At 45.2% G+C, this 21868-nt stretch overlaps 1 protein-coding gene across 1 annotated transcript in view; it reads right to left on the bottom strand.

Annotated features, from left to right (window-relative positions):
• Positions 1–543: 543 nt before the first annotated feature.
• The window catches only part of LOC120023296 (signal-induced proliferation-associated 1-like protein 1), a 37085-nt gene continuing 15760 nt past the window's right edge, over positions 544–21868 (bottom strand). Inside the window, exons 2-15 of the mRNA XM_038967327.1 lie at positions 15728–16307; positions 13756–14030; positions 10075–10326; positions 9830–9979; positions 9374–9513; positions 8830–8912; positions 7922–8292; positions 4893–5117; positions 4438–4594; positions 3985–4186; positions 3578–3730; positions 3344–3452; positions 3023–3101; positions 544–2434 (exon numbers count right to left, since the gene is read on the bottom strand). Coding sequence (XP_038823255.1) covers positions 2291–2434; positions 3023–3101; positions 3344–3452; positions 3578–3730; positions 3985–4186; positions 4438–4594; positions 4893–5117; positions 7922–8292; positions 8830–8912; positions 9374–9513; positions 9830–9979; positions 10075–10326; positions 13756–14030; positions 15728–16307 — 2920 coding nt within the window. The 3' untranslated portion in view covers positions 544–2290. The remainder of the gene's footprint in view (positions 2435–3022; positions 3102–3343; positions 3453–3577; positions 3731–3984; positions 4187–4437; positions 4595–4892; positions 5118–7921; positions 8293–8829; positions 8913–9373; positions 9514–9829; positions 9980–10074; positions 10327–13755; positions 14031–15727; positions 16308–21868) is intronic.

Here is a 21868-nt window from a genome sequence, read left to right as displayed (position 1 = left end):
CGAATTGCAAAAGTCGCTGAAGTTGGAGACTTTTATTTCCCTCACCAACTTGAAACATCAACTATCTGAGCAGCTAACCGATCGCTGCAGCTGTACATAGTCCATCTGTAAATAGCCCACCCACCCAATCTACCTACCTCATCGCCATACTGTTTTTATTTTATTTACTTTTCTGCTCTTTTGCACACCAGTATCTCTACTTGCACATCATCATCTGCTCATTTATCACTCCAGTGTTAATCTGCTAAATTGTAATGGCCTATTTATTGCCTACCTCCTCATGCTTTTTGCACACACTGTATATAGACATTATTTGTTCTACTGTGTCATTGACTTGTTTATTGTGTTATTGGCTTGCTTATTGTTTACTCCATGTGTAACTCTGTGTTGTTGTCTGTGTCACACTGCTTTGCTTTATCTTGGCCAGGTCGCAGTTGCAAATGAGAACTTGTTCTCAACTAGCCTACCTGGTTAAATAAAGGTGAAATAAAATAAATATAAATACCAAATCTGCATCTGGGTATGCAGGCATCACTACAAAGATACAATTGAACAAAATATCTTTAATAGATATAAACATTTTTACACATCACAGCTCAAAGGAAACATCATCACATGCTGTAATACATGTCAAGAAGGAAGGTGCAAATTATGATGAGCGTCAGAATCCTTTGATATATATACAGGTTGTACAGAATGGGAACCAAAGGGGAAGCTTGCGGGTTTTAATAGTACAACTGACTGTAGACATGGAGGGTCTACCAAGTTACTTACTAATAGACTTAGATGACTGTAGCTGGCATTTAAGGATTTACATAAAATCGTTATATGTCATGACATACAGTACCGATTTCATCTACAGAGAGTAGAACAGGATGAAATACATGTGGCACCAGGGGCTTTGTAACATGCTGTGGATCAGGTCAAGTGTAGTACGTATTTCCATGTTACGACATGTTATCATCACTAGATGGCACTGTGGATCCAATACAGCAGGTAGGCGAGGATGGGACCATACCAATAATCAAATAGACCAAGTAGAATCAATATCATCAGTTAGAAGTGAATTGAACAGTACGCCTGGTCTTCCAGTCATCCACCCAGTCAGTCCAGTTATTTTGATATAATAACCAATAGTACATTCTGGAACTACTGTATCCAGTAAGCCCATCTTACCCTCCTGAAATGAGCCCAGTCCATAGAGAGTCATAGTGTGTAGTGGTAAAACAATATAAGGTGTTTTGCAGTGGTAACATTTCTGCTCATATATATTTACAAAATAAATTGTTGAACAGCTTTGGTTGATGATGAATTTTGAAGCTTATTCTCGTCATTATGGCACCCATATTATTTCATTTGTATATTTTTTACGTGGCAAGTTAAGTACTTTTCATCAGTTAACTAGCTGTAGTCATGTACAGTACTGTATGTGAGGTATACTCAACCCCCTATAACATGTTTTACATTGCTTTATGGAGGATCAATGGGAGAGGCATCACTGAGAGGCATCGACCATAATAGTACTAATATTAAACTATATCCAATACACAGTACACAGGCCGAGAGACTGCCTGTCTTTACCTTTCTATACTTGTACTGAAAGGGACAAGTTCAATTCTATGGGACAAGCGACAGCCCCATCATGTTTTTACATAAATTGCTAACAAAATAACAGCTGATCACTCAAATCTTCAATATGCAACTTGGACTTTTGCAATCTCTTAAACGTGCTGTGAACCTGTTACGTGTATGAACTGAATGCAACACACATTTCTGAACTGTTCCTTTCTGGGAATGTCTTAAATAACACACAACTGTCCTACAATGGACAATTTGTTCCACTGTGGAGAGGAGTACAGTATGAAGGAGCAGGATCTGAAGGACAAGGTCAACATGGGAAGGTTCCACAGCATAGCCCAGGGAAGTTAATACATCTCTGTCAGACATGCAGGGACACTACAGTATAGTGCCAGCAAATCCTAAAGAAAGGACTGCATGCTGATCATCTCTGTCTCTCTCCCTCTATCTCCTTTAAAACACCTCTCATTGAGTTGTTAGTGGTGGTGGTACTACAGATCCACTGTGTTGAAGAATAATGGCCGATCGGTTCATGATGGGATCAACAGTTCATGTTGATCATACAGCATTTACATCCACTGTGAATCGGTCCATGTCAATAGCAGAATATCAAGTCCTGTGGTTCTGAGCACCCATAGTGTGAATCCATTTGAGTGTTAGTGTGTTGTGGTCACGTGTGTTCAGCTGTTCCTGTCAATAGCACATGGATCAGTCAGTTCATGTCGATGGTGTTGAACACCCACTCTGTGAACTTCTTGAGCTTGGCCGAGGCGCTGTAGGACTCCTCCTGGAGCCGCTGGTTGTCCTCTCTCAGGCTCTGTATCTGGGCCTGCAGGGACACCTTGGCATCCTTCTCCTGGGGACACACAGGGAGTCATCATTAACACAGAGAGGAGTGGGAGGCTCTCATTACTCTCTAGTACTGTCGTCACACACAGGGAGTCATCATTAACACAGAGGAGTGGGAGGCTCTCATTACTCTCTAGTACTGTCCTCACACACAGGGAGTCATCATTAACACAGAGAGGAGTGGGAGGATCTCATTACTCTCTAGTACTGTCCTCACACACAGGGAGTCATCATTAACACAGAGAGGAGTGGGAGGATCTCATTACTCTCTAGTACTGTCCTCACACACAGGGAGTCATCATTAACACAGAGAGGAGTGGGAGGCTCTCATTACTCTCTAATACTGTCCTCAGGAGATGTATACAGGGCAGCTATAACCAAAAGGCAGAGTAGTAAGTATGAGAACTGGATCCACACTACACACTTGTTTGACCTTTCCACACTGAGAAGGCTGCTCTTTCAACTGGTCTTTCTACTGTTCTAACCACTGTTAGGGAAAGGGCACCAGGTTTAGTAAGAAGTGAACAGTAGAGTAGAGATGTCTAGGCTAAGGCTTAGCCTCCGGTGCTGAAGACCTGGTTGTTTCTTGTCTCACCTTCTTTAGGTCATCCTGCAGCAGCTTCACCATGGACTCCAGTTGGCTCACCTTCTCCATCAGACAAGCTGGGCTCTCACTGTGGGACGGGGGACAGTGTTAACTACCATATTCTAAACTATAATAAGACTAGCATGACCTGGGGCATATTGTGTAGCAAGCCACAGCTTTAGACCCTAGGAGTAGGGCCAGGAGTTTTTCCTAACCATGTTGCCTGGCCAGGAAAAACCTGACCCAAGTTTTAGGATAAGCTCCAGGCCCTACCTATGTCTACAGAATTCTCTGGACGTGCATGGTATGTAGTAGGTAAGTGGGTCTTACCCAGGCGAGGTGTTTCTCTGTGGGGAAGCCTGGGGTTCGGCCTGCTGGGGGCTGGTGTCTTTGACCTCTGGGCTGGAGCTCCCATCATTAACAGATAACAGTCTCTGAACTGAAGACAGACAGAGAAAAACACAACAGTTACAGCTTCAGTTACAGCTCAGATTGACAACACACATGAAAGAGACAGGGCACTGCTACCCTCTGGTTGGTAAAGATAGTAAATCTCCAGCTTACTTTGCCTACCCTCAAAGGCCTTGGCAGCATCCACCAGGTTGGACCAGTCCAGAGCACGGTCAGCTCCAGAGTTAGGCAGGGGCATGAGGCATGGGTCCCCCAGCTGTTGTCTCCTACCCCCCTGGTCCTGGCTGGACGACTCACATAGATCACCTGCAGGGAAGAGGAGCGGGGGGACGAGAGACAGCGGATTAGAACAGAGGAAGTGGAGACAGGTTTCAAATAAAGTACATACTAAAAACAAGATTACACATAACGTGTTTAGAGTAACCCATACTTAAGGACATAAGTATACACTGATACACTCTATGATAAACTGTGCTCCCCTGGTTTGAGATGGAGCCCATGTAGGATAAACTGGCATTGGCTTTACTCAAGGATTACTTTCAGGATAATCAGAGGCTAACCCAGAGACTTGTGTGATGGTTGTCGGGGTGGCGCGTGGCGGGCGGTGGGCGAGCGGGGTATGGTGGAGCAGCTGAAGAGCAGGTCGTTGGGTGTCTGTCTGTGCCCGCTGTACGAGGGCTCCCGCTGCCCGCTGTAGATGCTCTCATCTGACAGGGTCCTCTGCAAGGAGCGCCGGCTGGGAGGGGGGACGGGGAAAGAGGGCTGGAGAGAGTGAGGGGAGAGAGAGGAGCAATGTGAGGCTGCTGATTGACCCCATAAACTCAGCCTTTAGCCTTTAGCATGTTGACCAGTGTATGTGGCAAAGCAGGGGAGGGAGTTTGGATTCATCAGGCAAATACAGCATATCGACTACTCTGGAAGTTCCATGGGAGTTCTCATCAATTTGACAATTATCATGGTAAAATGGATGATGGTGACATTGCTTGTTAACACAGAGCAGTGCTGCCCGCTACCTTTTGGTCGTGGGAGGAGGGTGGTGGGCTGTCTAGGGTGATGAGTTTCTTCAGGTCCTCCTGCAGGCTGGATGTGGTGACCCGCTGGGGGGATTGGGCCCTGAGCTGAGCCCTGAGCTGGGGCTGGCCACCCAGCAACCCATCACTCTGGTGACGTCTGAGAAAGCAAAGACCAGCAGTGTTAGGTTGCAGTTCTCGGTTCAACCACATGGTGGGAGTGGTGTACTCGTTTATAAACAAAACATGAGCCACGACAAGTGGGAAAGGCATCTCCTCTCAGTTGACTCAGATCTCAAGTCTCTCTAACATCAACAATCTAGAACAGTAAGATTTGTTTCAATAGGGAAAGAACATCCTGTCACAACATTGCACCCCTCATAGTGTAATGGCCTCAGTGACGTGTCAATAAACACATGTATGTTCAACATTCCTCCTCTACTGCCCCCCATGCTTACTTGCGTGTTTTGCCAAAGTCCACAGAGTTGATGGTACCTCCCGGCTTCCTCCAGCCGATCAGGTACTTGGAGGTGGCTCCCTGGCGGGGGTAGAAGCTCTTGGGGCCTCCAGGGGAGAGGGAGGTCTGAGAGGTGGGGGAGGTGGCAAGGGCTGACTCCTCCTGGGAGGAGCTGGGACTGCAGCCTGGACCCATGGGACTGCCAGACTGGCCCGAGCTCAGAGTACTGGTACGGAAAAACACGGATATGGGTTAGTATAGGTATATTTATACTAATGTGTTCATAACTCGCACACACCATTACATTGGTGTTTCACTTCACATTTCTGTAATGTGCACTCATCTATGAACACATTTCTGTACAATATTTCGTACAATATGTACAATATGGTAACTTTGACTACTTCCCCCACACACGACATCTCCGATGTCTCCACATCTTGAGATGAGAATTTAAATTCATGAAGAAAAAGAAATAGGACAGAGTGTCCTTGGACTTCTTCCATTTTAACATTTCAAACAACATTTCTCCCCAGTTTGACATGAAAGCTAGCGTCTCCCTCCTCAGACATGCTGTGTGTACAATAAAACAGTCACTAGTCTGGTGGTGCTGGAGTTATTTCAGAGCCACAGAGGAGAGGCTGAGGAGAGGAAGAAACCCTGTTCACTCAAAGGAACTGTGGTTACGGAGTGTTAACAGTGCTGAGCTCTCACATTCAGCATTCCTCAGTGTTTCAAGTGCTCTCTTTCTCTCTGTGAGAACCTGGCTCACACACAAACAAGCACGCACACACACACACACACACACACACTCAGATACACACACGCATGTGCGCACACACACAAACACACAGACACACATACAGCAGGTTGCTGCTTGCTACCTCTCACCACCAAACCGCAAGGCTTGGTAGTTTTCTATCTGGGACAATAGGGGATATATAAGGACTACAAAGCATCACTGTCTGCTTCATGAAACATTGATACGTGAGAGGAAATGTATCACATAAAGAGCCGACTGTAATAGAACTCTACTGTCCCACATGAAAAACTACTACAGTTTACTATACAATACTACAGTACTTACTATAGAATTCTGTAGTAAACTGTAGTATACTATACTACACACTGTAGCAGTGTTGTTGTGCTCGAGACCGGTCTTCGAGACCACATATTGAGTGTCTCGGGTCTTGTTTCAATGTCGGATACATTTGTACTCGGTCTTGACTCGGTCTCGGGCAGTGAGGACTCTTAATTTCATCCTGAGACCAGCAGAGTAAAAATCTCATAATTATCAGCTTCCATTCAGTCAGCGCATAAAACCGCTTCGCCAGGCCAAATATGTACACTCCTTTCTTGAAACATTATTTCAACAGCCTTTATATCTATTATAGACATGTTTGTACAGTGGCGAATCTATAGGTCTTCAGTGTTTGACTAGTTTGTGATTCTGAAAAGACAGCAACCGTAATACCAACACACTCATGTAGGAGAGTGCACTTTTTGTAAAACATAAAGGGCCAGTGATGTAGTGGAGGCTATACGCAGGTATAATCATTTTATTTTTATTTAATTTGTCCTGGGATATAAACATTGGGTTGTTATTTTACCTGAAATGCACAAGATCCTCTACTCTGACAATTAATCCACAGATAAAAGGGTAATCCAAGTTATTTTCTAGTAATCTCTCCTCCTTCAGGCTTCTTCTTCTTCTATGGACTTTTATGGCGGTTGGCAACCAACTTTAAGGTGCATTACCACCACCAACTGGACTGGAGTGTGGACCTCAGTTCATCTTTCAATCACCCACGTGGGTATATGCTCCTAAAAACCAATGAGGAGTTGGGAGAGGTGGGACTTGCAGCGCGTCTAGCGTCACAAATAGAACCAAGTTACGCAGACGCTCGTTGACTTGCGCGGGCAGTGTGTGCAATGATTGAATAACATGTATGTGTACATTTATTTTGCAACGCTCGCGCACACGACGTGGGCGGTGTAGTCAGCATGTTAGTGTACGTCATGGAACGTCAAATATAACCTATTTTTAAAACCTCTTATGAAGTTGGTTTTGTAGCATAAGAATTTGATATTTTTTACTGATATTATGATTGTCTGTTTGTTTCATATCTGCAAACTAGTTAAAATGCAGTCGGTTCTACTTTAAACTTTAGGTCACCAGTTACTTTGTGGGCTAAACATGAAATTATTTTTGCCATGGGAGGTCATAGTTGTACATTTCGATTGGGAAATGCTTAATAGTTGTATGTTTGTATTTTTATGATTGTGACCTACTGGGTTATTATGTCAGAGTTTATGGACTGCTTATCCTTTAACATCATGCTGTGTGTGACTGCTGTCTTTCCATCGGCCCTATACAGTGGTGTAGAGGTGCCTGGAGAAGTGGGTATACTCAAATTTAGCCAAAAAGTTCCCAAACAACCTGCCCAGCGAAGGAAAGACACCCTGTGTGAAAAATCGTATGTTTTCCTATAGATTTGTCAGATTTTCACTCTCAAAAGCACACAAAAATATATAAATAGAAAATAGATGATATTCCACTGAAACTGGGCTGTGTGTGGCGCTCGTGAATATATTTCACGTGCTTTGTGATTGTGTAGGCTACTTTGTGCGTGATTTCTCGGTTTATTGGGCTCCCGAGTGGCTCCCGAGTGGCACAGCGGTCTAAGGCACTGCATCTCAGTGGTAGAGGCATTACTACAGACCCTGGTTCGATTCCAGGCTGTATCACAACCGGCCGTCATTGGGAGTCCCATAGGGCGGTGCACAATTGGCCCAGCGTCGATCGGGTTAGGGTTTTGCCGGGTTAGTCCGTCATTGTAAATAAGAATTTGTTCTTAACTGACTTGCCTAGTTAAATAAAGGTTCAATAATTAAAAAAATAATAATAAACAGTGAATACTAGAGTAAAGTCAGCAAAAACAATACAGTGAATACTATAGTATTCCTACCATAGTATACACTATAGTATTTTTTCATGTGGGGTAGCACAGCACAGGGAGGCACACACACCTGGAGTGGGACGCAGCATCACTGAGGGTGTAGGAGCCACTGTCCGGGGCTGGGGGGAACACAAGGGGGCTCTGGGCTGGGTATGCGCTGCTCCCTGGGGGGCCGGGGGAGTCTGGGGCTGAAGGAGAGGTCTCTTGGGCCCGCCGCTCTTTGGCTCTGGAACCCCCGGACCCTGTGGCCCCGTAAGAGGTAGCATCGATGCCGCTGTCTGTGGATGCCCCCTGTAGGTAGCCGTTGAGCTCTGAGTCAGGCCGTACCCCTGTCCTGCTGGAGCCAATCTCATACCACTTTTCATCACTGTGGGCAGAGCTGGAGGCATTACTGGACAGTGTGTTGCTGCCTGATTGGCTGGAGGAGTAGGAAGCTTCCACCTGTAGAGACAGAGACCCTACAGTCACGTCCTGGTTGTTTTACCATATTAAATAAAGACTACTTTGACATAGACAACAATCTACATTGCCAAGCTAGTGCAGTCGGAAAGTATTCAGACCCGTTCACTTTTTCCACATTTTGTTACAGCCTTATTCTAAAATGGATTAAATTGTTTTTTTCCCTCATCAATCTACACACAATATCCCATAATCACAAAGCAAAAACAGATTTTTAGATTTTTTTGCAAATGTATTACAAATAAAAAACTGAAATAATACATTAACATAATTATTAATTTCAGGTAATTGTGCATTTCAGGTCAAATAACAACCCACTGTTTATAGCCCAGCACAAATTAGCTAGCAACAGCAAGCTAGCTAGCTAAATTGCCATAAATGTTTGCTTTTCGACCTGTCCCCAAAATAATATAGTTGATATTTCAACCTGCGTGTCCTGATCCTGTCCTGATCACGCACAAGCGGTCTGGTCAGCATGTTAGAAGACATATTTGGTCATATTTGAGCCTGGTGCCTCACCTTGATGTTCTTGTTGGGAGACAGGTGTGTCCCCTGTTCCTGCTGCTGGAGACGAGTTACTGCAGCCTTGGATACAGCTGGGTCTGGGAGGGACAGGAACAAACAGAGGAATGAGACACAGATAACAATACCAGTAACATAGAGAGATATTCCTGTCTCTGACTCTCATCATCTGCATCACCCAAAACACCAGAGACATGACTTGGGCATTTTCTAAAGCAGTGGTATTCAAAACTTTTCAGCAAATTTCTGGGGACCCCATTTTCCCCCAAGATTTTCTCGTGACCCCCACCCCACGCCAAATCTAATGACACAACCTTAAAATCGGTACATTTCGAATTTTAAATAAAAAAATAACTTAATTGCATTTTCATCTCTTATCAGAATGAAAATAAACCAATAAATACCTTTACTCAATACAATTCGATTTTTCAAATTAACTTTCTCAAAAACTATCATTTTGGCGACCCCATTGCAGTTCTAGACCGAACTGGGGTCGTGACCGCGACTTTGAATGACACTGTTCTAAAGCATGTCCTCTGACCTGCTCTATCAGCCTCCCTGTCGGCCAGCTCCCCTTCCACCGCTCGGGGCCATCCAGTGGCAGGCTTAGTCCCGTTAGACCCCTCTCCCACTCCCTGACGCTCAGCAGACACAGGGGAGTGGCGGGTATTGTTGTTAAACCTATAAAATATATGGAAGAAGACGGCATCATGTCTAGCTGCATCATTGACTGAACAAAACAGGAGTACCTCTGCCATGATGAGTACAACATATCAACGAGACAACATATCATTTAGTAATTTCCTTTCTATTATTGGATAACTCCCAAATAAGTAATTACAGTAAATACAGACTACATCTGAAAATAGAGCAATTTAGGTGAAACCCTACAGCGATCTGTTTCTAGATCTGAATTTTGGTCTGTGTATGATCTGGGTATGGTCTGAATGTGGCCATAAATTGGCCCAGGTTTGTTCTGGCCTGAGTGACCTCTCACCCATCTGGCATGGACTTCTGTCTCCAGTGGTTGGAGCCTGCGCTCCCAGTGTCTATGTAGGAGAGGCTGGTAGGGGCTTTGCGGGTGTGTGGAGAGCGGCCCATCACGATGGAACAAGCCAGGGCATAGTTATCATTCCCTGGGGAATACCTGAGGGATACAGAGCATACAGAATCCACTACTAAGCTTAAAGCTTGTACATCTTCCCTACTATATCATATTATCAGCCGGGGTGGCTCTCTTACCTTTTAGGGTTGAGAGGGCGCCCGTCGCTGGACACACTGCGGGGGATGACTCCGGTCGGCTCCTGGTAGTCTGAAGCCGGGGCCTTGATGAGCGTCCCCCCCAGGGCCGCTGTGGTGCGGCTCTGGGGGCTGGAGGAGGTGCGGGGCCACTTGTTGTTGTTGCTGCGTAAGGGGAATTTAAACTCATAGGGCATCCCCTCCTTGTGGTTCTTATAGTCCACCAGGGGCATGTGGTACAGCTCTGAACAGCCTCTGTGAGAAGAGACAGAGATAAATCAAATCAAATCAAAAAAGATTTTTTGTCACATGCGCCGAATGCAACAGGTGTACACCTTACATTGAAATGCTTACTTACAAGCCCTTAACTAACAACGCTTTAAGAAGTTAAGAAAACAAATAAAAATAAGTGTTAAGTAAAAAATAGATAAGTAGAAAATAGAAAATAAAAGTAATAAATAATTAAACAGCAGCAGTAAAATAACAAGCGAGGCTATATACAGGGGGTACCGGTACAGAGTCAATGTGCGCGGGCACCAGTTAGTTGAGGTAATTGAGGTAATGTGTACATGTAGGTAGAGTTAAAGTGACTATTCATAGACTATAAACAAAGAGTAGCAGCAGCGAAAAGAGGGGTCTGGGTAGCCCTTTGATTAGCAGTACAGGAGTCTTATGGCTTGGGGGTAGAAGCTGTTAAGAAGCCTTTTAGACCTCAACTTGGCGCTCCTTGTATCGTCTGCCATGCGGTACCAGAGAGAACAGTCTATGACTAGGGTGGCTGGAGTCTTTGACAATTTTTGACACCGCCTGATATAGAGGTCCTGGATGGCAGGAAGCTTGGCCCCAGTGATGTACTGGGCTGTACGCACTATCCTATGTAGTGCCCTGAGGTCGGGGGCCAAGCAGTTGCTATATCAGGCAGTGATGCAACCAGTCAGGATGCTCTCAATGGTACAGCTGTAGAACCTTTTGAGGATCTGAGGATCCATGCCAAATCTTTTCAGTCTCCTGAGGGGAATAGGCTTTGTTGTGCCCTCTTCACGACTGTCTTGGTGTTTTTGGACCATGATAGTTTGTTGGTGATGTGGAAACCAAGGAACTTGAAGCTCTCAAGCTGTTCCACTATAGCCCCAGCAATGAGAATGGGGGCGTGCTCGGTCCTCCTTTTCCTGTAGTCTACGATCATCTCCTTTGTCTTGAACACGTTGAGGGAAGGGTTGTTGTCCTGGCACCACATGACCAGGTCTCTGACCTCCTCCCTATAGGCTGTCTCATCATTGTCGGTGATCAGGCCTACCACTGTTGTGTCATCGGCAAACTTGATGATGGTGTTGGAGTCGTGCCTGGCCATGCAGTCATGAGTGAACAGGGTGTACAGTAGGGGACTGAGCACGCACCCCTGAGATGCCCCCGTGTTGAGGACCAGCGTACCCTACCCTTACCACCTAGGGGCGGCCCGTCAGGAAGGCCAGGACCCAGTTGCAGAGGGAGGTGTTTAGTCCCAGGGTCCTTAGTGACGAGCTTTGAGGGCACTATGGCGTTGAACGCTGAGCTGTAGTCAATGAATAGGATTCTCACATTGGTGTTCCTTTTGTCCAGGTGGGAAAGGGCAGTGTTGAGTGCAATGGAGATTGCATCATCTGTAGATCTGTTGGGGCGGTATGCAAATTGGAGTGGGTCTAGGGTTTCTGGGATAATGGTGTTGATGTGAGCCATGACCAGCCTTTCAAAGCACTTCATGGCTACAGACGTGAGTGCTACAGGTCTGTAGTCATTTAGGCAGGTTACCTTAGTGTTCTTGGGCACAGGGACTATGGTGGTCTTCTTGAATGTTGGTATTACAGACTCAGTTAGGGACAGGTTGAAAATGTCAGTGAAGACACTTGCCAGTTGGTCACGGAGTACATGCTCGGAGTACACATCCTGGTAATCCGTTTGGCCCTGCGGCATTGTGAATGTTGACCTGTTTAAAAGGTCTTACTCACATCGACTAAGGAGAGCGTGATCACACAGTTGTCCAGAACAGCTGGTGCTCTCATGCATGTTTCAGTGTTACTTGCCTCGAAGCAAGCATCAAAGTAATTTAGCTCATCTGGTAGGTTCGTGACACTGGGCAGCTCGTGGCTGTGCTTCCCTTTGTAGTCTGTAATAGTTTGCATGCCCTACCACATCCGACGAGCGTCAGAGTCGATGTAGTACGATTCAATCTTGTATTGACGCTTTGCCTGTTTGATGGTTCGTTGGAGGGCATAGCGGGATTTCTTGTAAGCTTCCGGGTTAGAGTCCCGCTCCTTGAATGCTGCAGCTCTACCCTTTAGCTCAGTGTGGATGTTGCCTGTAATCCACGGCTTCTGGTTAGGGTATGTACGTACAGTCACTGTGGGGACGACGTCATCAATGCACTTATAGATGAAGCCAGTGACTGATGTGGTGTACTCCTCAATGCCATCGGAAGAATTCTGGAACATATTCCAGTCTGTGCTAGCAAAACAGTCCTGTAGCTTAGCATCTGATTCATCTGACCACTTTCTTATTGACCAAGTCACTGGTGCTTACTGCTTTAGTTTTTGCTTGTAATCAAGAATCAGGAGGATAGAATTATGGTCAGATTTGCCAATAGGAGGGTGAGGGAAGGCTTTGTATGTGTCTCTGTGTGTGGAGTAAATGTGGTCTAGAGTTTTTTTCCCTCTGGTTGCACATTTAACATCCTGATAGAAATTAGGTAAAACTGATTTGAGTTTCCCTGCATTAAAGTCCCCGGCCACTAGAAGCGCTGCCTCTGGATGAGCGTTTTCCTGTTTGCTTATGGCCATATACAGCTCATTGAGTGCGGTCTTAGTGCCAGCATCGGTCTGTGGTGGTGTATAGACAGCTATGAAAAATATAGATGTAAAGTCTCTTGGTAAATAGTGTGGTCTACAGCTTATCATGAGATACTCTACCTCAGGCGAGCAAAACCTTGAGACTTCCTTAGATTTCGTGCACCAGCTGTTGTTTACAAATATGCATAGAGGGCCGCCCCTTGTCTTACCAGAGGCTGCTGTTCTATCCTGCCGAAAAAGCTTAAAACCCGCCAGCTGTATGTTAATCATGTCGTCGTTCGGCCACGACTCGGTGAAACATAAGATATTACAGTTTTTAATGTCCCGTTGGTAGGATATACGTGCTCGTAGTTTGTCTATTTTATTATCAATTGATTGTACGTTGGCTAATAGGACCGATGGTAAAGGTAGATTACCCTCTCGGCGACGGATCCTTACAAGGCACCCGGACCGTCGTCCATGATATCTCCGTCTTTTCCTCCTGCGAATGACGGGGATGAGGTCCTTGTCGGGTGTCTGGAGTAAATCCTTCCTGTCCAACTCGTTGAAGAAGAAGAATTCCTCTAGTACGGGGTGAGTAATCGCTACCCTGATATCAAGAAGCTCTTTTCGGTCATAAGACACGGTGGCAGAAACATTATGTACAAAATAAGTTACAAATAACGCGAAAAAACATACACAATAGCACAATTGGTTACGTGATCGTAAAACGGCAGCCATCTGCTTCGGCGCCATTATTACATTGAGATATACACTACAAACACTGCAGCGCTGCCCCAATACCCAAATGCATGCTACTGATATGACTGATAGAGGCACATATCTGTTGATAAATAACTTATTTGTTGTCTCTGAGCTGTACCTTCGAGGGGTGGAGTCCTCGTGTGGGGGTATGATGACCACCTTGACGGTGACAGAGGTCCTCAGGAGATCGATCATCTGTTCGTGGGACAACGATGCCACGGCAACCTTACAGATCTCTACTAGCCTGCTGCCCTGGCGCAGCCCCGCCTGCCAGGCGTACCCGTAGGGCTCTACCTCTGCCACGATGCCCTCAAAGTTTACATGGAAGCCCAGCTGGCCCAGGCCGTTCCTCCTCAGGGTCATCTCTGTGGTCTGGCTGCCCTTTGACATGAGCTAGAGACAGAGGAGAGGAGGAGGGGGAGGAGAAAGAGGTGAAGGAGAAGAGTTATAACTACTGTGGCGTACAGCAGGTTAGCCACCAGGGGGAGAATCGCCGAGGCCTTGTGACAGACTGAGTATACATCACGAGGCGATGGCTCCATCTGCTGGACGTGCCAGGTCTCGACGGGCTCTCCGGCCAGGACTAATTGGGGCTGATTGGGGATTGGTGAGTAATCAAGGGCTGATTGCTCACCAGCTGTACAAGTCCCATAAAGCTGCCAGAAGGGCAGCACACAGGAGAGAGACTAGGGGAGGAAAGGACTCTCGTATAGTTCAGTTTTGATCCCTACAGGATACAGCAAGACCCGGAACTCAGAACACGGTATCCCGGAGAGGGTCTCTTGGGGGAGACCTATCCTTTTCTTTTGGACTATTATTTTATTTTAAACCCCTTTGAAACTGAGCTAATCCTGCTCTGTCTGTGTAAACGTTTAGATCCAACCCCCTGGTCTGCCACACTACATAATGTAAGAAACCTCTAAATCCAAAGACAGACTACACTGCATGTGCTGTGTATGCTCTGTGCAGCATACCACCTTGTATCCCACTGCTGTCTTGCCTCTGAAGCTAAGCAGGGTTGGTCCCTGAATGGGAGACCAGATGGTGCTGGAAGTGGTTTTAGAGGGCCAGTAGGAGGCACTCTTTCCTCTGGTCTGAAAAAATGCCCCAGGACATTGCCCTGTGTAGTGTGCAGTCTTTTGGATGGGATGTTAAATGGGTGTTCTGACTCTCTGTGGTCACTAAAGATCCCATGGCACTTTTCGTAAGAGTAGGGGTGTTAACCCCAGTGTCTTGCATATCCTTATGGCCACCTAATAATCCCTAGTTTCCAATTGGCACATTCATCCTCCCTCCTCTCCCCTGTAATTATTCCCCAGGTCATTGCTGTAAATGACAATGTGTTCTCAGTCAACTTACCTGGTAAAATAAGGGTTGAATAAATAAAAAACAAAACTATTCTGTTGGCTGCTGCTACTGTAAAACACATCACATAAACAATCTGCCCTTGGGCTTAGATCTGATAAGAGACACACTAACAGACTGAATCTATCATCAGCGGATGCGCTACCCTTCAATTAAAGTGTTTTTGTACAGGAGGGAGGGTTTAAGGTTTAATACACCTTACCTGGCCCTTCTGACCCAGTGTCAGGTGGAAAGAGGTTGTAACATAGTACTTAACACAGACCTCCAGGCAACCACAACAGGGCCAGAGCAGGATATTATGCTACATCACTGATGCACGCCTCCGCTTTCCGACAAGAAAGGGTATGGCATACACACTCACTGTACACACAAACATGAAATAACCCTATGCAAATAGTGTTAATCTTTCATTCAAGACAACTGGCATTGCCTAATCGCATGTGAATGATTAAACTACCTCTCCAAATACGGTCAATGCTGAGTGCTATACCTGTAACATTGTGTTTGTAATCACTGTAGGCCTATTCTGCATCTCCTTTGAACATAATGGATTATCAGAGGTGGAAATGAGAGGTATGTTTATTATAACCCATTTGTTAATGATGAAAGGTCCTTATCTGGCTTGCAACTTGGGACACCTGTAATAATCACAACAGATGGTGTGTGAAACATTATAAAGCCATCAGTGTAGCAATAATACACAGATGAACTGTGCTGCTACTGACCTCCAGGCGTTTCACCACCTCTCCAAAGTCCTCTGTGTTGTTGTTGATGGAGCGCAGCGACACACTCTCCCCACGCTCATAGTAGATCTTCATGGAGGCGGGGCTGCCCGAGGACCAGCCAATGACGTCGTGCGTGGCACAGTTAAAGACCACAGCCTTAGCCTCCTGATCCAATAGGATGAGGAAATCGTTGGAGATGGCCAGTAGACACTCCCTCTCTGCCCCGGCGACCTGGTCCTCCGCATGCACCGGCCATGTCACTGCCCCTAGGCTCCTTAGCTCTGCCCCGCTGTACGGCCGTACCCTCTCTCTCCGCTTGTGAGCCAATGAGATGAAGGGGAATTTCCCCGTGGGCTCCACCGGCGTGCTGGTCACGTGCCGCTCTGCCAGGTCCCGCAGATACTCCTGTCGCGTGCGTGTCGCCATGGCACCAAACTTTTCAGACTTGTGGGCGGCGTTCTCTGCGTTGATGACCTTGGCCAGCAGGAAGTCCCTGAAGACAGTGGACTTAGGGAAGGTCACACCCTTGGGGATAGGAGGACCGAAGGAGGGCACGTCCTGGGAACGAGTCACAGCCACGCTGGGGGGAGGGGGGGGGGGGGGGGGGGGGGAGAAAGAGAGAGAGGTCACTAACTAGTAAGTGCACTGAAGGAGGGAGTCCTATACTCAATCTCAATGGATCCTCAGGGCACTAGATCTGAAAGAATTGAATAGGTGTAAGATGGCAAGCTGCTGCGTTTACTATGTCTAATCCCTATCCAATCCTCTCAGGGAGTGCAGAAAACAGTAGACTAGAGGACAGAAAACAATAGACTAGAGGACAGAAAACAGTAGACTAGAGGGCAGAAAAGAGTAGACTAGAGGGCAGAAAACAGTAGACTAGAGGACAGAAAACAGTAGACTAGAGGACAGAAAACAGTAGACTAGAGGACAGAAAACAGTAGACTAGAGGGCAGAAAACAGTAGACTAGAGGACAGAAAAGTGTAGACTAGAGGACAGAAAACAGTAGACTAGAGGACAGAAAACAGTAGACTAGAGGACAGAAAACAGTAAACTAGAGGGCAGAAAACAGTAGACTAGAGGGCAGAAAACAGTAGACTAGAGGGCAGAAAACAGTAGACTAGAGGACAGAAAAGTGTAGACTAGAGGACAGAAAACAGTAGACTAGAGGACAGAAAACAGTAGACTAGAGGACAGAAAACAGTAGACTAGAGGACAGAAAACAGTAGACTAGAGGACAGAAAACAGTAGACTAGAGGACAGAAAACAATAGACTAGAGGACAGAAAACAGTAGACTAGAGGACAGAAAACAGTAGACTAGAGGACAGAAAACAGTAAACTAGAGGGAAGAAAACAGTAGACTAGAGGGCAGAAAACAGTAGACTAGAGGGCAGAAAACAGTAGACTAGATGACAGAAAAGTGTAGACTAGAGGACAGAAAACAGTAGACTAGAGGACAGAAAACAGTAGACTAGAGGACAGAAAACAGTAGACTAGAGGTCAGAAAACAGTAGACTAGAGGACAGAAAACAGTAGACTAGAGGGCAGAAAACAGTAGACTAGAGGACAGAAAAGTGTAGACTAGAGGACAGAAAACAGTAGACTAGAGGGCAGAAAACAGTAGACTAGAGGGCAGAAAACAGTAGACTAGAGGACAGAAAACAGTAGACTAGAGGACAGAAAACAGTAGACTAGAGGACAGAAAACAGTAGACTAGAGGACAGAAAACAGTAGACTAGAGGACAGAAAACAGTAGACTAGAGGACAGAAAACAGTAGACTAGAGGACAGAAAACAGTAGACTAGAGGACAGAAAGGTGTAGACTAGAGGACAGAAAACAGTAGACTAGAGGACAGAAAACAGTAGACTAGAGGACAGAAAACAGTAGACTAGAGGACAGAAAACAGTAAACTAGAGGGCAGAAAACAGTAGACTAGAGGACAGAAAACAGTAGACTAGAGGACAGAAAACAGTAGACTAGAGGACAGAAAAGTGTAGACTAGAGGACAGAAAACAGTAGACTAGAGGACAGAAAACAGTAGACTAGAGGACAGAAAACAGTAGACTAGAGGGCAGAAAACAGTAGGCTAGAGGACAGAAAATAGTAGACTAGAGGGCAGAAAACAGTAGACTAGAGGGCAGAAAACAGTAGACTAGAGGACAGAAAACAGTAGACTAGAGGGCAGAAAAGTGTAGACTAGAGGACAGAAAACAGTAGACTAGAGGACAGAAAACAGTAGACTAGAGGACAGAAAACAGTAGACTAGAGGGCAGAAAACAGTAGACTAGAGGACAGAAAACAGTAGACTAGAGGGCAGAAAACAGTAGACTAGAGGACAGAAAAGTGTAGACTAGAGGACAGAAAACAGTAGACTAGAGGGCAAAAAACAGTAGACTAGAGGGCAGAAAACAGTAGACTAGAGGACAGAAAACAGTAGACTAGAGGACAGAAAACAGTAGACCAGAGGACAGAAAACAGTAGACTAGAGGGCAGAAAACAGTAGACTAGAGGGCAGAAAACAGTAGACTAGAGGACAGAAAACAGTAGACTAGAGGACAGAAAACAGTAGACTAGAGGACAGAAAACAGTAGACTAGAGGACAGAAAACAGTAGACTAGAGGACAGAAAAACAGTAGACTAGAGGGCAGAAAACAGTAGACTAGAGGGCAGAAAACAGTAGACTAGAGGACAGAAAACAGTAGACTAGAGGGCAGAAAACAATAGACTAGAGGACAGAAAACAGTAGACTAGAGGACAGAAAACAGTAGACTAGAGGACAGAAAACAGTAGACTAGAGGGCAGAAAACAGTAGACTAGAGGACAGAAAACAGTAGACTAGAGGGCAGAAAACAGTAGACTAGAGGACAGAAAAGTGTAGACTAGAGGACAGAAAACAGTAGACTAGAGGGCAGAAAACAGTAGACTAGAGGACAGAAAACAGTAGACTAGAGGACAGAAAACAGTAAACTAGAGGACAGAAAACAGTAGACTAGAGGGCAGAAAAGTGTAGACTAGAGGACAGAAAACAGTAGACTAGAGGGCAGAAAACAGTAGACTAGAGGGCAGAAAACAGTAGACTAGAGGACAGAAAACAGTAGACTAGAGGACAGAAAACAGTAGACTAGAGGACAGAAAACAGTAGACTAGAGGGCAGAAAACAGTAGACTAGAGGACAGAAAACAGTAGACTAGAGGACAGAAAACAGTAGACTAGAGGACAGAAAACAGTAGACTAGAGGACAGAAAACAGTAGACTATAGGACAGAAAAACAGTAGACTAGAGGGCAGAAAACAGTAGACTAGAGGGCAGAAAACAGTAGACTAGAGGACAGAAAACAGTAGACTAGAGGGCAGAAAACAGTAGACTAGAGGACAGAAAGGTGTAGACTAGAGGACAGAAAACAGTAGACTAGAGGACAGAAAACAGTAGACTAGAGGACAGAAAACAGTAGACTAGAGGACAGAAAACAGTAAACTAGAGGGCAGAAAACAGTAGACTAGAGGGCAGAAAACAGTAGACTAGAGGACAGAAAACAGTAGACTAGAGGACAGAAAAGTGTAGACTAGAGGACAGAAAACAGTAGACTAGAGGACAGAAAACAGTAGACTAGAGGACAGAAAACAGTAGACTAGAGGACAGAAAACAGTAGACTAGAGGACAGAAAACAGTAGACTAGAGGGCAGAAAACAGTAGACTAGAGGACAGAAAACAGTAGACTAGAGGGCAGAAAACAGTAGACTAGAGGACAGAAAAGTGTAGACTAGAGGACAGAAAACAGTAGACTAGAGGGCAAAAAACAGTAGACTAGAGGGCAGAAAACAGTAGACTAGAGGACAGAAAACAGTAGACTAGAGGACAGAAAACAGTAGACCAGAGGACAGAAAACAGTAGACTAGAGGGCAGAAAACAGTAGACTAGAGGGCAGAAAACAGTAGACTAGAGGACAGAAAACAGTAGACTAGAGGACAGAAAACAGTAGACTAGAGGACAGAAAACAGTAGACTAGAGGACAGAAAACAGTAGACTAGAGGACAGAAAACAGTAGACTAGAGGACAGAAAACAGTAGACTAGAGGGCAGAAAACAATAGACTAGAGGACAGAAAACAGTAGACTAGAGGACAGAAAACAGTAGACTAGAGGACAGAAAACAGTAGACTAGAGGGCAGAAAACAGTAGACTAGAGGACAGAAAACAGTAGACTAGAGGGCAGAAAACAGTAGACTAGAGGACAGAAAAGTGTAGACTAGAGGACAGAAAACAGTAGACTAGAGGACAGAAAACAGTAGACTAGAGGGCAGAAAACAGTAGGCTAGAGGACAGAAAACAGTAGACTAGAGGGCAGAAAACAGTAGACTAGAGGACAGAAAACAGTAGACTAGAGGACAGAAAACAGTAGACTAGAGGACAGAAAACAGTAGACTAAAGGGCAGAAAACAGTAGACTAGAGGGCAGAAAACAGTAGACTAGAGGACAGAAAACAGTAGACTAGAGGGCAGAAAACAGTAGACTAGAGGGCAGAAAACAGTAGACTAGAGGACAGAAAACAGTAGACTAGAGGACAGAAAACAGTAGACTAGAGGACTGAAAACAGTAGACTAGAGGGCAGAAAACAGTAGGCTGGAGGACAGAAAATAGTAGACTAGAGGGCAGAAAACAGTAGACTACAGGGCAGAAAACAGTAGACTAGAGGACAGTAAACAGTAGACTAGAGGGCAGAAAACAGTAGACTAGAGGGCAGAAAACAGTAGACTAGAGGACAGAAAACAGTAGACTAGAGGACAGAAAACAGTAGACTAGAGGGCAGAAAACAGTAGACTAGAGGGCAGAAAACAGTAGACTAGAGGGCAGAAAACAGTAGACTAGAGGACAGAAAACAGTAGACTAGAGGACAGAAAACAGTAGACTAGAGGACAGAAAACAGTAGACTAGAGGACAGAAAAACAGTAGACTAGAGGGCAGAAAACAGTAGACTAGAGGGCAGAAAACAGTAGACTAGAGGACAGAAAACAGTAGACTAGAGGGCAGAAAACAATAGACTAGAGGACAGAAAACAGTAGACTAGAGGGCAGAAAACAGTAGACTAGAGGACAGAAAACAGTAGACTAGAGGGCAGAAAACAGTAGACTAGAGGACAGAAAAGTGTAGACTAGAGGACAGAAAACAGTAGACTAGAGGACAGAAAACAGTAGACTAGAGGACAGAAAACAGTAGACTAGAGGACAGAAAACAGTAGACTAGAGGACAGAAAACAGTAGACTAGAGGGCAGAAAACAGTAGACTAGAGGACAGAAAACAGTAGACTAGAGGGCAGAAAACAGTAGACTAGAGGACAGAAAAGTGTAGACTAGAGGACAGAAAACAGTAGACTAGAGGGCAAAAAACAGTAGACTAGAGGCAGAAAACAGTAGACTAGAGGACAGAAAACAGTAGACTAGAGGACAGAAAACAGTAGACCAGAGGACAGAAAACAGTAGACTAGAGGGCAGAAAACAGTAGACTAGAGGGCAGAAAACAGTAGACTAGAGGACAGAAAACAGTAGACTAGAGGACAGAAAACAGTAGACTAGAGGACAGAAAACAGTAGACTAGAGGGACAGAAAACAGTAGACTGAGGACAGAAAAACAGTAGACTAGAGGGCAGAAAACAGTAGACTAGAGGACAGAAAACAGTAGACTAGAGGACAGAAAACAGTAGACTAGAGGGCAGAAAACAATTAGACTAGAGGACAGTAAAATCAGTAGACTAGAGGACAGAAAACAGTAGACTACAGGGCAGAAAACAGTAGACTAGAGGCAGAAAACAGTAGACTAGAGGACAGAAAACAGTAGACTAGAGGGCAGAAAACAGTAGCCTAGAGGACAGAAACAGTAGACTAGAGGACAGAAAACAGTAGACTAGAGGGACAGAAAACAGTAGACTAGAGGGCAGAAAAACAGTAGACTAGAGGCGAGAAAACAGTAGACTAGAGGACAGAAAACAGTAGACTAGAGGCAGAAAACAGTAGACTAGAGGACAGAAAACAGTAGACTAGAGGACAGTAAAACAGTAGACTAGAGGGCAGAAAACAGTACGACTAGAGGGCAGAAAACAGTAGACTAAGGACAGAAAACAGTAGACTAGAGGGCAGAAAACAGTA

This window comes from Salvelinus namaycush, chromosome 28 (genome assembly GCF_016432855.1).
Source record: "Salvelinus namaycush isolate Seneca chromosome 28, SaNama_1.0, whole genome shotgun sequence".
Lineage (NCBI taxonomy): Eukaryota > Metazoa > Chordata > Actinopteri > Salmoniformes > Salmonidae > Salvelinus > Salvelinus namaycush.
Note: the sequence above shows the minus strand (reverse complement) of the source record. Positions and strands in the feature narration are given on the sequence as shown.